Here is a 13,593-nt window from a genome sequence, read left to right as displayed (position 1 = left end):
AGCTGTTTTTCTATGTGTTGTAAGAAAGAAAACAGCACGTCGCTATAAAAACACACTCACAGCAGTATCACAAGGTCATCAGTCTATACAAGCCCAGTGGTATACAGAAACTGTCCAGAACTTACCTGATGTAATAGTCGTTTCTGATGAGCAATAGGTGCTGAAGGATCGACAGGAAGTAAGCCTCTGAGCCGGTGTCTTTCACCATATTGGACAAGAGATGGTACACCTCATTCATATCAGTACAGGGGCAAGGTTAAGGAAAACAACTTTATTGTAATGTTTCATTTTAGAGTTATTTCAGTTGACTGCACACTAAAACCCTTTAAACACCAGCATTTTTTTTTTTTTTTTTCACTTCTCATTTTCATTGTAAATATTCATTTCCCCCCAGTCAACTCGGGTTTTCTGACAGGTATCATTGAGCAAAAGCAAACAGAAATATGATTTTCCTTATCCACTCCCCCTCAGGGGAGGAAAACCAGGGTAAACAGCTAACTTGAGCAACGAAGAAGGCTCCCTCTGGTTTACCTGTCACTCCAGACCTTTGTAGATGGAGGCGATTAATTATGTACAAGATTCACTTGCTTGAATGTTTAAGCCAAGAATGATGGTGATCTGATCATTGGCTAGAGAGAAAAAAATGATAAAAATAATAATAATAAAAAATATATATATATATACATGTATATATATATATGAAGGTTTAGCTCCCAGATTGAAAGTGACATGCACTCAAGAGCAAACATTCATGTTATTAAATTTGCAAAAGCTATTGATTATGTGACATGTGTTTGCTTTCCACAAGAGGAAGTACTGATGGCTTTGACAGCTCGGAAACTGGTTTCAAATCAGACTGTCTTTATTCTTATTCTTATTGGTGTAACCCCATGTTATTAATATTATTATTAACAATGATAATTCATTTACAACAAGGTGTAGGAGATGACTGACATGTGCATTTTTAAAGTCAATTTTATGCAAATGCCTGATTTGCAGAACACGACAGATCAATTTAGAAAATATTGGATCTGTTTGTTTTTTTTAGTTTTTTTTTTTAAACATGTAATAGTGTACTGAAAGAGCAGCTCCAAGAACTAAAGAACTGAGAAAAATGAATGATTTGGAGTCTATTTAATTTGTTTGCTCGAGAAAGGAGGCTTCTCCCTATGGAGACTCATCTTGTCTAAAAATGTGGAATAAGCCTCTCAGAAATGTGCACACACGAGAAAAACAGTAGAGTAAGGAGGAGGTACACTGTTAAGCCTGCAGAGATGAAAATCTGATTGCCATCCTAACATGAAGTGTGGATCTCGACGACGTGTGTTAAAATATTTACACAGAGCAACATACTGAGTGCAAAGCGATAAAGTGACATTTGCAACACGTTGGCACCATATGTTGCGACCCCCTCCCTCCCCCCACATCCCTCCTGCTTTTGGTAGAGACAGAAGAATGTACATGCACAAACACATACATGGCTTCTAAGCGTCTATCGTCCATAGAAAACAATCTGCATGGGAGAAGATTGATTCTCTTAAATACTCTTTGGCAATTTTCCTATTAATTTCAACAATGTGTGTAATTAAACTCCTATCCCTTATCAATTTTTTGGAGAAACAGAGATGGGAATACAAGCTCCTCTAAAGTATCATTTCCCTCCCTTACATTAGCTGAGCATGAAGCCTGAGAGAATTACCTATCCTGAGAGATTCAATTATAGCCTCACCACCGCAGCATTTGAGAGGACATGAGAAGGAGCTCACACTGGGAAAGTATCCAACTAGCTTCATCTATCACTAAATTGCAGACACAAACCTAATGTAAAATGTCAATCTATTCAATGGCTCCCCCCTCTATGCTCCCTTTCTCTGCTTCCCTCTCTCTCCAAATAATGAATAAACATGAGTGGCAGTCAAGTGTGATGTAGGCCAGTCAGTGGTGGGGTCAATCAATCACCATTCCACAGCTCATTAATATTTATTATAGGCCTGGAGTCACCTCCTCGGCACCTGGACCCGGGCCGGACACAGAGGAGGCGAGCCTCTTCAGGTTAATATTCATGAAACTGCTGGGAGAAACAAGGCACATATGCAGTGGTAGTAGGAGCACTACCCCGCGTGGTATCGCGAGTGCGAAAAACCCTGGCAAAGGGACAAAGGGTAGCCTAGGCATTCCAATCAGGGCTTGTACGGCACAGATCAATACCACATTGTCCTTGGAAACAAACATTGGGCCTTCTCATTTGTGAACCTGCTCAAGCACATCATTAATCCAGGTCCTTTTTTTTCCCCCCCTCTTCTCTCCACACACACACACACCTCCCTCCTCCCCTCACCTACACGTGTCAACAGAAACTGTCACTCACGGCAGCACTTTGCGCCTGTTCTACAACCGTGGGATTTGGCGGAAGAAAAAGGTTGTGGGAACGAACATCTGCATAACAATGTCTGGAGTCTGGAATTTGTCTGCTCACAATGTCAGCCATTCATACATAGCCTCGGAGCAGATTTGTGAATTATTAAAGGCTTCTTCTCTGGGACGCTTGAAGAAGTTTCCAGCTTGGGACTAAATTACTTCTCACCTTATTAACTTGTGCTCGGAATGTTTGGAATTAAATGGACATTTGTAGGGAGCTAGGGGTCTGAATTCACCTTCCTAAACTGGAACAGAGAAAGAATGAGCTATGGAATAATCGCATATATTACCGCATAAAAATATTAATTGTCGGCGGCGTTTGATATCTTCCTCCTGAGACTTACTACAGCCCTACTTAAACCCAAACTAACAGACAAAAGGAGGGAAATTAAAGTCAAAAGGCAGAGGAGATGGAGAGGAGGAGGAGGAGGAGGAGGAGGAGGAGGAAAGTAAATAAAATGAAGAGCAAAGAGGTTGGAGGTTAAGATGACAGGGTTATTTATCTAGTATACCTGGCTAGAGATGGAGCTGGATATTGTGCTCTGGCTCCTCTAATCCTCCTCTAATGAACAAAGCCACGAGGGGGCTTCAGCCGATAAAGCCCGGCCAAACCCTCAATATACACTGCTCCCTTGACGCTAGTTCTGCAGGCCTGTTCATCTGTATATTCACACAGAGGTGAGGACAAAAGGATATTCCATCTCAGCGCGGATGTCGTCCAAGCGATGGGAGAGCTCGATGGAGTCCTCCTCCTTGTTTTCATTGAACACCCTCAGCTGGATGTCTAGTTCCTCCGTCTCTTTTAGCTCCTACAAAAGAAAAAAAATAATAAATAAATAAATAAACAGTTGACAAGTTTTTACAAGAGGTTACAATAATGAACAGCAACAGTAGTTCAGTTATGTTGTGCTAAATCTTGCCAAGGTTTTATATGCTACTGTTAACAAGATCAATTCTGAAAATTTGCAGTAGCACAATATTAGTTTCCCGGTTCCAGCTGCACATGAATCTGGGAACTGAGATGCCCCGGACCCTCTCACTAAGTATTCCAGACAGTACCAATTCCTGCACACCTGTTCCAGCCACAAGGGGCTACAGCAGTGCTCTTTAACACTTCTCTATGAATCATCGGCACCGGAGTTTACAGACAGAGACGGGGCCAAATGTAACCCAATTTCTGCAGGTATCAATCACCCTGCACTGTTTTTTCGGGTGCACCATCTGTCTTCGGCGAGCAACGCTGCTTGTCGGGGAGGTGCACAATGGCACACACAACAAAAAAAAAAAAAAAAAAAAAAAAAGTTGGGGAAAGAGAAGAGGAGGAGAGCCACATACAGTGCATGTGTCAAGGACTATAAGAACAAAACAAATTGTGCTTTCGGTTTCGGTGGAGTTCACTGTGTCTTCGCCGGCAGCTACGCCGGCTCCCGAGCATAACTCATAATTAGATGAAAGAGTGTCAGTCTGAATGTCGGCATTAAAAGCGGTAAATGTGGCATTCATAAATGACTGTACACTGACACGCTTTCATATCGGGGGCAGAACTGAAGATAATTAAAGTAATGACAGTAATAATCAACAGGAGCAGCTGGGATGACTTATTAACAACTGGCTCTGTGACATGTTCACCCCACTCACGACAAATGGGAGCTTGAGTGATGAGCTGGAGCTCGTTTGCCCTCGGCTCCTGCGAAGATGTGTAAGGTTGCTGATAATGATGCCTGTGCAGATCAGGCGCTAGCGCCGCATCGCACTTGGCAGGAGCCTCGACTAATGCTAATTAAATTAATAATGATAAAAATATTCTTATTTGTGTTGTTCGTGTGATGTGGAACATCTAGTCTTTGTGATTTTAGTTCTCGAAATTCATGAAAAGGATTCAATTTTACAGCTGGCTTATTTGGCTTGAATGCCTCATTGTTGTCTGAACACAAATACAGCAAAACTTTCACATCAGGTATAATAGTCCAGTTCAAAACGCCCTAGAAAACTGTATCAGGCCAACAAAGAAGTTATTTTTTGAGTAATAGTTAAAATAGTCCAATCATTAAAACGCAGTCTTCGTGACCCAAAGTTTGACTGAGTTTTACAGGCTGATAAATATATCACATCCTCTATCGCAAAGTTGGGAGTGAATCAGTTTTTCAGTCTTGTGAATAATCCAATCACGTGTGCTACGGTAGTTCAATAACTCACAGGAAGGATCTTCTTGAGGCCACACCGCAAAAACTCATTGCGCAGATGTATCCGGAAATCGAGGTCGTCCGGGGAGGTGACCAGGGCGTTGATCAGCTGCATGCAAGCAACCTGTGGAGAAGACGGAAAAAATAGAAGAAAAACGGATGAGAAATCGCACACAATAGAGGTGTCTATCGCACAATATATCAATAAGACATGTAATTCAATTGTAAATGATGATTCATCTATGTAGATCCCAACATTTTACTTCCAAAAGCAAAATTGCAGAAAAGGGGAGAAAGACATGGAGAGGCCAGACGAAGGATGGTAGGAAGTGCAGGTGTGGTTTGTCTATTGACTCGACGTGCATTATTAATGGACGTATCGGTAAGAAAAAGGCCTCAAACTATGTGTGTGCGCGGATGTGGGTGCATGCGTAAGAGGAAATTACTGATGAATTCTAATGAGGAGTAAGGTGTTCCAGGGGAGCAAGCCGCGGATAAGACAGTTTTCCATGGACGGACGATCGATACCAGGCAGAGATTCCCATGGACGGTGTCAGGCGCTACTTTTCTAAACCTTGACTCGGCACCTGTCGGCTCGTACGCGTTATTAATAACAGTTGCAGAAGTGAAGATTTGATTTAGTGTCGGCCTGGGTCCATTTTGTTGTTTTTCAGGGTGGAAAACGCTGTTCGGCTTAACGGTTTCAACAAAATTAAACACAGGAGCACAAAGGCAAGTAAATCTGCAGCAGTCGATAATTCTGTCACCTGAATGGAACAAAACGCTACTTTTTTTTTTTCCCCATATTTTTCTGCTCGTTAAACTCAATTTGAAGTCACCTCATACTGGAGCTCCAATCAAATCATTCATACCTCGTTTTTTTTTGGGGGTTTTTTTGGAGAATTTACAGAACAAATGCTACCCCGTTAGAAGAGCATCAGCAGCTCTCTCTTCTGTTACTTTAAATTTGACGCAGCGACACAACAGATGCCTTTGTTAGAAAGTTACGGGGGGAAAGTGCATGTTGCCATATGAGACAAATAAGATGCTGCGTATCCTCTCGGGAGAGGCACAAGTTTGTCGCGGGGAGAAGATGCGCAGCCGCCGAGTTTGTGCCACCAGTGTCAGGCATCAGAAACGTGGAAGGTTCCTCCATGTTTGAGAAAACCTTGAGGGCCTCCAAGTATGAACTGTGCACTGAAACCTGACATTTTACTGTATCCACCAGAGGCCAGACACATAAAAGAAAACTCCACCAAATCTTCACAGAACTTATGTGAGTGAAGAAAGCCATGGAGCTCATGAAAAATTCCTTCTCTTCTCCTGCATACAGATTGATACTTACATCAAGCACCTCAAACATACCTCAGTCATGTATTGGGGGGGTGGGGGTGGGGGGGTGGGGGCACGGTGTGTGTAGTGGCACTAAAGGGTAAGGGGGGTAATTAAAAGTGGCAGTGTTGAGACGGGTTTCAAAGCTGAAATGCGGAGTTTCTCTGATGCTCAGTAGACAATCATACCCCGAACTACACGTTTTAATCACATTAGCGAAGTCGAGTTCTGCAGCCCATCACGGGTTTTGGACGAAAAGTCTATTAATTTCGTTGAAGCCCCTGCATCAGCAAAGCATTTTAATTTACCTCACAATTAGCTCGAGCTTCATTTCATTAACGGCAAAATTTAAAGGAAAAACAACAGCCTCCTAATAAAAGAATATCTACTTTCGCTTCCACCGCCCGCCTCATCAGTTTCCTTCACCACTTCTCCTTCAATCCCTGCAGCTAATGTAATTCCTTAAGTAATTCCCCCGCTTTTGCCTTCACAAAAAAACAAAAAACATGTTTTAAGAGGTGTTGTTATTGCTGGTATATATATTTTTTTTTTATCCTGGTGTGGAAGGATACCAGCGAAAATGAGGAGAGGTGCGTTGCTTTTGTTGCCCTTTCACGATGATTCCTTGGAGACCGAAGTTGACAGCAACATGAAAAAAAAAGAAACGTGAGGGGAAGTATTTGTGAGAAAGAAAAAAAAATCGGCCAGCGAGAGGAAGAGAAAATGTGAGTGAAAGGAAGACAAAAATCACAGAGGAAGTTTTTTTTATTTTTTTTTTTATCATCTTTCTCTTTCAGGTTTGCTTAAAAAAAAAGAAAAAAAAAAGAAAGAAAGAAAATGGGGCAACACTGTCGAGGTGCTCAATGAAGCAGGTGTTTTTGATTAAAGCGGTAGCAAAGGTGCTCTGAGTGCGTTTCAGTAGCCCAGCGATCGCACTCCATCATGTGCTGGAGGTGCTGGGAGTTGACAGGCGGACACGAAGACAGGAACAGCGAAGGACAGCTGAGGCGGAGGTACAATGGACCCCGGAGTGACACGACTGTCAATTTCTGGCGCGCCTGCGTCAAACCTGGTCTTTGTGACAACACGGAGTTCGTGTGAAGGAAAGTGTCCACTGTGCAAGGGGAAAGTCTCTGCTTTTTGGGTTTGGGCAGCATCAGAACTGGTATCGGTTACTGGATTAGGCTCCTCTTATCCATCAAAGGAAAGAATCAAGTAAAAGAATGTTTGGTGAATATTAATAAGTCACGTGTGCTTGTGATAAGTGCTTGTTTTTTTTTGTGTGAGTGTGATTCCCAACCTGCAGCTGCTGGGCCTCATGGTTCTCCAGCCCCTCCACAATCGGAGCAAACCTCTCTTTATTGTTCCTCTCTGCGGCAATTGTCATGGCAGCTAGGATCTTATCCAAGCTGGGAGAAAACAGAGAAAAGTCAACAAACACTTTTATCACCCCAATGACAGGACATTTACTCACAATTCATCCTCTCCAACACCATGTATCTTATCTCCCCCGGTGTGTTGGTGCGGACGTTTACTCGAACGGTCTTCGGTCACTCTGACAAATGCTACTGCTTTCCATCTCTTTGTATGCGATCTAGTCTATTATTGCTGCGGCGTCCAATTTTGACTTCGTCGTGCTGTTGCTAAGGTGACGCCGCACAAAAGCAGGGTTTCGCCTCAGATGCGTTCGGTTGTCAAAGCAACTGTGGGAGAGCGCGGTTCGGCTGGGTGAGAATGGGTGCAAATTATTGGAGAGGTAAGACTAACGTCCAAACACAGCTACCGAGAGGGCACGCAGATTTGAAGCACTTGCGAGGGCTCAAGGCGGCTCAGCTAAATAAGGCATTTGACGAGACCAGCATCTAAACGAGACCAGTGAATGAACGGGGGACATTCCGCACTACACATAAACATAAACACCCTGCGCCGCAATAAAAATAAACCGTCTCGGGAGCCGTTGAAGGGTGTTTTTTCGGAATATGCGCACGTAATCACTGGCAACAGGTGGGCTCCGTCACTTCAAGGCCACAGTTGTAATTCCGCCTTAACGTTCTCGCCCTTAACTGTCCTGCTCTCGTCGAGGCGAGGCAGCTCTTAGCCTAACCTTTTAATGAATCGATAAACAGTCAGATAAATTGTTGAAATGCCGATTCATGTATGCACGGACATGCGTTATCACGCCAGCCACTTTTATTACCTTAGAGTAACTCGAGGAAAAGACGCACAGAACTGCAGCGGTTGATATGTGATTGAGAGAGACTGTGCGTCTCTACACATGTGGAGGAAGCCTGACACAGAGATAAATGGAAGGGCCGCGCTCTGTGATAGAGGTTACAAAGTCACACAGGAACAGGGGGAGCGGCATACTGAGCAGCTTTAAAGCCGGTTCAGACGCCGCTTCAAAACAGGCCAGATAGATCTGCTTAACTTGTCGTGTTCCCTTTTTGATGCTGTCAGCTGAAGTGGGTGTTGAACATGAGCCAGCATCGCAAGGCTGGTTGGCACACAAGTTTTTTGAGCCCAAAATAAATAAATAAATAAATAAATAAAAGTGACACCTAAGCTCCTTCGGCTGTCACTTCCGCGGGATACGGACATTTTAATGCGACGCTGTGATCACGGCGGAGATCATCTCGCTGTTTGCTTCAACCCTTTCTTGAACGCTTTGAGTGACAAGAGTACGAGAGCGGGAGAAAGTGAGAAACGGTGAGAGAGGGGGGAACCGTACTTTCTATAAACCTAATATTTTCTTATGTTTAAAATGTTCTCCGCATCCTTTACATCAGGGGTCTTCGACGTTTTTCAGGCCAAGGACCCCCGAACTGATGAGAGGTTAAACAAGTGCTATTATTTTTAGTGACGCTGTTAGCTTCTCTTCTGCTAATATTGCAGCTTCTGGGTTTCACCTGGGAGCTGAATAGACTCTCAGGCAATTGCAGGGAACCCTGACAGAGTCAGCGTGTAATATGTGGCCTCGTGATTGGCTGAGCGGTGAAAGGGGCGGGGCCTACTGTGTACAGGAAGCTTAGAGGTCAAGTGTGGCGCTCTCTAAAAGATAACATCTTCTGCCTCCATTTATCCCTTTACAAAAATATGTCGGATTCATATTAATATAAATTTAAAGAAATTTAAATATGTGGGGGGAAATTAATTAAATATATATATTAGATTAGATTAATTTTTAAGTGATGTCAGTCTATCTGCAAGTGTCATGTCTGAGTCAAATGCACCGACCACCAATGCATTCATTAACAGAAATGACATCAGGATTGGTTATAGATTAGTCAGGCCCAGTGTCCACATATTATGCATCCTGGTTCCGCAGCGTGGTTTACTAGAATACTTCACTGGAAAGGAGTCCCTGTTAATCGTTTTAGCTTCACTTGTGCTTTTCACACTATGACAAATTGCAATGCCTGCTGTGAAAAAGGTCTATTAGGGAACAAGCATCTCGTGCAATTACTCATAATATCTTAAGATGTATTTGCATTGATTTATGCTCTTAAATGAAAATGCTCGACTCAAAGATGTTTAGAGACCACGGAGTGCAAAATACTGCAAACAAAGTAAGGGCGTTACTAAGAAAATGAGTGAATTAAACTCATTTCTATTACAAAATCTATGCAGGCCATTAATAAGATAATTATCTTACATTGTTGCAAGCACATTAATGAATGTGCATTTTCATGAGAAATTACTGAATGTAAATAATATTTTTTTAAGCAAATGACCAGGAAGCAAAAATGAACTGGATTAAACTCTGCTTCTTGACAAGGCTTTTGGAAACACGCACAGTAAGGGTCAGAACTACAAGCACAGAGGTCTGTTTGGATGGTCCGGGATAAGAGACACATTGCTGAACTCAGCTCCTCCAACAGAATTTGTAGGTTTGTTTGTTTCCACCGCTGCATACAGACTGACTTTGAAGTGCCATTGTTATTCTGCTCTGGCCCTGTGGGAAACAATAAAAACACTCGCCTAAATCCAATTTATAAGCTGTCAGCCAGGTTGTGTCCGTGGCAAACTACAGTGAGCAGTTCAACACGTTAAACAGACTAAAGTGCATCATCTGGCCATGTGACCCGACGGATTTCTACATGGTCCCAGGTCCTCCGTCTGTACGTCTGTATCTCTGGCCATCTGTGTGCGCACCGTGGGTTCACGCACCCGGTGAGAGCACATCCAAGATATAATATTGACGCGTTCTTGTTCCCTCGTCCTGTTTCTGCTGCAGAAACATTAGCGTGTGTAAACACAGCAGAGATGGACCAGATGCCTTTCCTTGGAATATTTTTTTTTTTTTGTCATCAGTAAGGATTTCGAAATGAGTTGAGCTGCTTCTGCGCCAGCAGTGATTTACTGAGACAGTAAATCAAATTAAATTTGTTCCTTCCTCATATCTAAGCACTAAAGCAATTAAGAGAGTCAGTTCACCCATATCACCAAAACACAACAGTATCCCTCCAGCATCCCATCTAGCCATGCAGATACTGGGTTTATGGACTCTACGGATTTAACAGATTGCAATAAATACTGTTTTGTGAAAAATAATTGTTTCTTTAATATAACTGTTTAATCATTTAAAAGGGTTCATTTTATCCAACTTACATGTTTTCCTCTCCGATGATACAGAACGCCGACAGAATTTTGACAGTCTCTGTCATCATGCCGGCCTGTTTGGGGTCGATCGCCCGTGCCAACAGCAACAAGCTTCGCTCATCTCCCAAGATCCTTTGCAGTCCATACTGTGGGAAAGAGGTGAGGCAGGTTAGAGGGAAGGTCCACCGGGTATAAATTAATGAGAGCATTTGCATTCATGGGGAACTTTCTGTTCAAGTAAAAAAAAAAAAAAAAAAAAAATGAATTATACGAAAAAGCTCTAATGCATGTAAGTTATAGTTAGCCTTAATTTTCTTTTAAGGAGGGACAACGAGGCCATGGGAGAAAATGGAGAGGATGATAAATTAATTCAATTCAGGACAGGACTATGGGGACAAATACTTATAGTCTCCTGTACCTTTTAGTCTCCCCGCAACTGGAGGAACGGGCTGAGCTGACCACGTGTGGGGATTAACTAAGGGAAGCGATATCAATGGTTCATCTATCCTTGAAATGTGTGCCACTTTTGAGAAATGAGCCAGACCTTCCCAAAAAAAGGATAATTAAAAGATTTGAAACCGTGGGCCTGAAATGGTAAAATTAGCTTCCTTTACTGTCCCATTATCCCATGCCTGTCAGAGACCACATCCAAATCAAGTTTAGAATACTGACCAGTAAAGCTGCACAATTAAAAGTAATATATGCACCGAGACAGGCCTTTGTTTGTTTATTTTAAATTGATGATTTTAGACCCAAGTAGAATTCCATCCTATTTAGTTTTACATTCCAGCAATATTACCTCCAATACATGACAGGAATCAATCGCTCATACAAACCTTGTTGTTCATGAAAGCCTTCAAGCACTGGATGAGCTTATGCTGATTCCGTTTATCAATACTCTCTTGTCTGGGAAAAAGAAAAGACAACAAATCATTGCAATCACGTGAACACGGCCTGCTTGTACACGCTGGGATGTCACATTACTTGGCTTACTGTTTCTTGTCCAGCAGCTTCTCCAACGCATCCAGGAGAAGGCCGAGACCTTCGTGGCCGAAGTTATTAACCCAACTGAAAAACAGCAACAAAAGAGAAGCAGAAACGCATGAAAAATCAGCCGGCGCGATATTCAGTCAAACCCTGTCGGTTCACCAGAAGCCATGCTGATCACAGAAGGAAGCGAGCACAAACAATATTGCATTAACCTCAGAGGAAATCAGTCATTCAGACTAATATCAGAGGCTTAACACTTAACCAGATAAATTGACTGTTGTAGTGGTTTTTAATTCCTAACAGGGAGCACTGCAAATCAAAAACCTCCCTGCCCTCTCCCTGACACCTAATACAGTGTGAATCAGTTTGAATTTAAACTGTACCCATTTACAAGCAAATGAACACCCATCCATCTTAACTAGTGTTCCCATCTCTGAGCAGCTCGCATCCAGGCCCCCCTCCTGTGAGCTACTATGTTACTGCGCCAAAAGATTAAGCAATGCAAGAAAGATAACACTGTAATCGATAATGGATTGCGAGAGATAATTGGCTATAAACCACACCGTATCAGGAGACAGCAAATGATCCAGTGCAGATGAGCCTGTTTGTCTCAGGGAAGGGGAGAGACAGGAGGAGGATGGGAGTGACAGCGTGGTCACAGTCAGATTATGTCATTAGCATTACTTGTTTTCAGGCCTCTAACTGTCAATAATACAAAATGCATGGAGCAATTTTCTGACATTAACGGGGCAACAGTCAATGATTTATCCCGCCTTTCTGACAATGATTTGAAATAATAATGGTTTGGGTATTAAAGCCATTTGTATTGACTCGGTGAGTCGGAAGAGACCCTCAATTAGGCATGAGATGCATTAGCCCGAGGCAGCCGGAGAAGTTGAGGTGAGGTATTTCTTTGATCTGTGACTAAATTAGCACGTACGACAAACACCCACCTAACATTACTCAAATTTCATTCGCAGACAAGCACGGCCAATTTAGAAGTTATTAATATTTACGGCGGCGCATAACGATGATCTGTTTTCTTAATAAAAACGAAACATGATAATGTTTACAAATGTCTTTATAAATGTCTGATTACAAAGAGACGCCGAATCCGAACGCGTCTTTCCTGCGCGTACTTGGCGCACGCTGAAGCCCACAAAACAGGAGAAGGAACCAGTCAAGAGAGGCTCAGTTTCCCGCACAATAACAAGTCAGTTGTATTTCTATTTGTGACACAGAGGTGCTAGGAGTCAATTAAAGAGTGGAAGGACATGGCTGAGGGAGCACAATTCACTAAGTCCACAGCCTTTGTTTATGCTCCTTAGCAATAATGGTAATGTCAGTCTTTGGAGAGCAGGAAATGGGACCAATATTTGTGAAGAGAAATGTTGTTCATTATAACACTGTGTAACTATAATACGCGGTTTTGGGATCATTAGCCCATAAGTGTGTGAGAACACTTCTGAGAAATGACCATTTAACACTCACAACAAGTGAGATGTAAATGTACCGCATGTGTACATGTAATTACATTTCTAACAATTCTGTATTGCATTGTGTTTTTTTTCACAAATTGAAAATAAAAGAGTTTGTTTTCTGGCACATATCTTTTTATCTATTCATTTTCTGACTGTGACTATCCGGAGTTTGCGTTTCTCAATTGTGCTTACAAGGCTTGCGACAGTACAACCAGCTCAGATTCAGCTTGAGATTTATTCCTAATTAGTTTTTTTGGGGTTGTTTTAAGAGTTGTCCATCTGTGTTAAGTGAGTTATATTATTTCACAGGGAGTTTCTATACGTAAAACTTAACTTCAGAATTAAAAAATGTCGATGCGAGAACGTCTTTGTGATGATTCTCTTAATCTCCAGACAGAGCAGAAGGCAGACGTTGGGAAGTGGACATCTGTTATGTTTGGAAATGAGCTGTCATCCGTTTTTAAAGCACATGCTGTCACACAATGCAGAGCGACTGGTGCGACTAGGCTGAAAAACACCGCGGCGGTCAGACCGGGCCAAAATTTCACTTTACTGCGCCGAACATTTGTTTAAATACCAAAAGCAAACAA

The 13,593-nt window shown here is 42.4% G+C and overlaps 1 protein-coding gene and 1 long non-coding RNA gene across 9 annotated transcripts in view; one reads left to right on the top strand and one right to left on the bottom strand.

The window, feature by feature from the left end:
* Positions 1-13,593, bottom strand: part of diaph2 (diaphanous-related formin 2) — a 344,356-nt gene that overhangs the window by 228,719 nt on the left and 102,044 nt on the right. For all 7 annotated transcript variants that reach the window (XM_047584557.1, XM_047584556.1, XM_047584558.1 and 4 more), the window contains 7 exons: positions 11,526-11,600; positions 11,369-11,438; positions 10,542-10,678; positions 7,234-7,342; positions 4,615-4,725; positions 3,115-3,227; positions 126-242 (listed from right to left, as the gene is read on the bottom strand). In XM_047584557.1, the coding sequence (XP_047440513.1) occupies positions 126-242; positions 3,115-3,227; positions 4,615-4,725; positions 7,234-7,342; positions 10,542-10,678; positions 11,369-11,438; positions 11,526-11,600 (732 nt within the window). The remainder of the gene's footprint in view (positions 1-125; positions 243-3,114; positions 3,228-4,614; positions 4,726-7,233; positions 7,343-10,541; positions 10,679-11,368; positions 11,439-11,525; positions 11,601-13,593) is intronic.
* LOC125007770 lies at positions 6,726-13,127 on the top strand. Of its 2 annotated transcripts, none has more exons than XR_007112793.1 (3): positions 6,726-7,163; positions 10,566-10,691; positions 11,540-13,127. It is a non-coding gene; the product is annotated as an uncharacterized LOC125007770 (long non-coding RNA). The 2 variants fall into 2 exon arrangements; XR_007112794.1 differs by lacking the exon at positions 11,540-13,127 and adding an exon at positions 10,855-11,320.

This window comes from Mugil cephalus, chromosome 5, assembly GCF_022458985.1.
Source record: "Mugil cephalus isolate CIBA_MC_2020 chromosome 5, CIBA_Mcephalus_1.1, whole genome shotgun sequence".
NCBI classification, from domain to species: Eukaryota; Metazoa; Chordata; class Actinopteri; order Mugiliformes; family Mugilidae; genus Mugil; species Mugil cephalus.
This window is presented reverse-complemented; position numbering and strand designations above follow the sequence as displayed.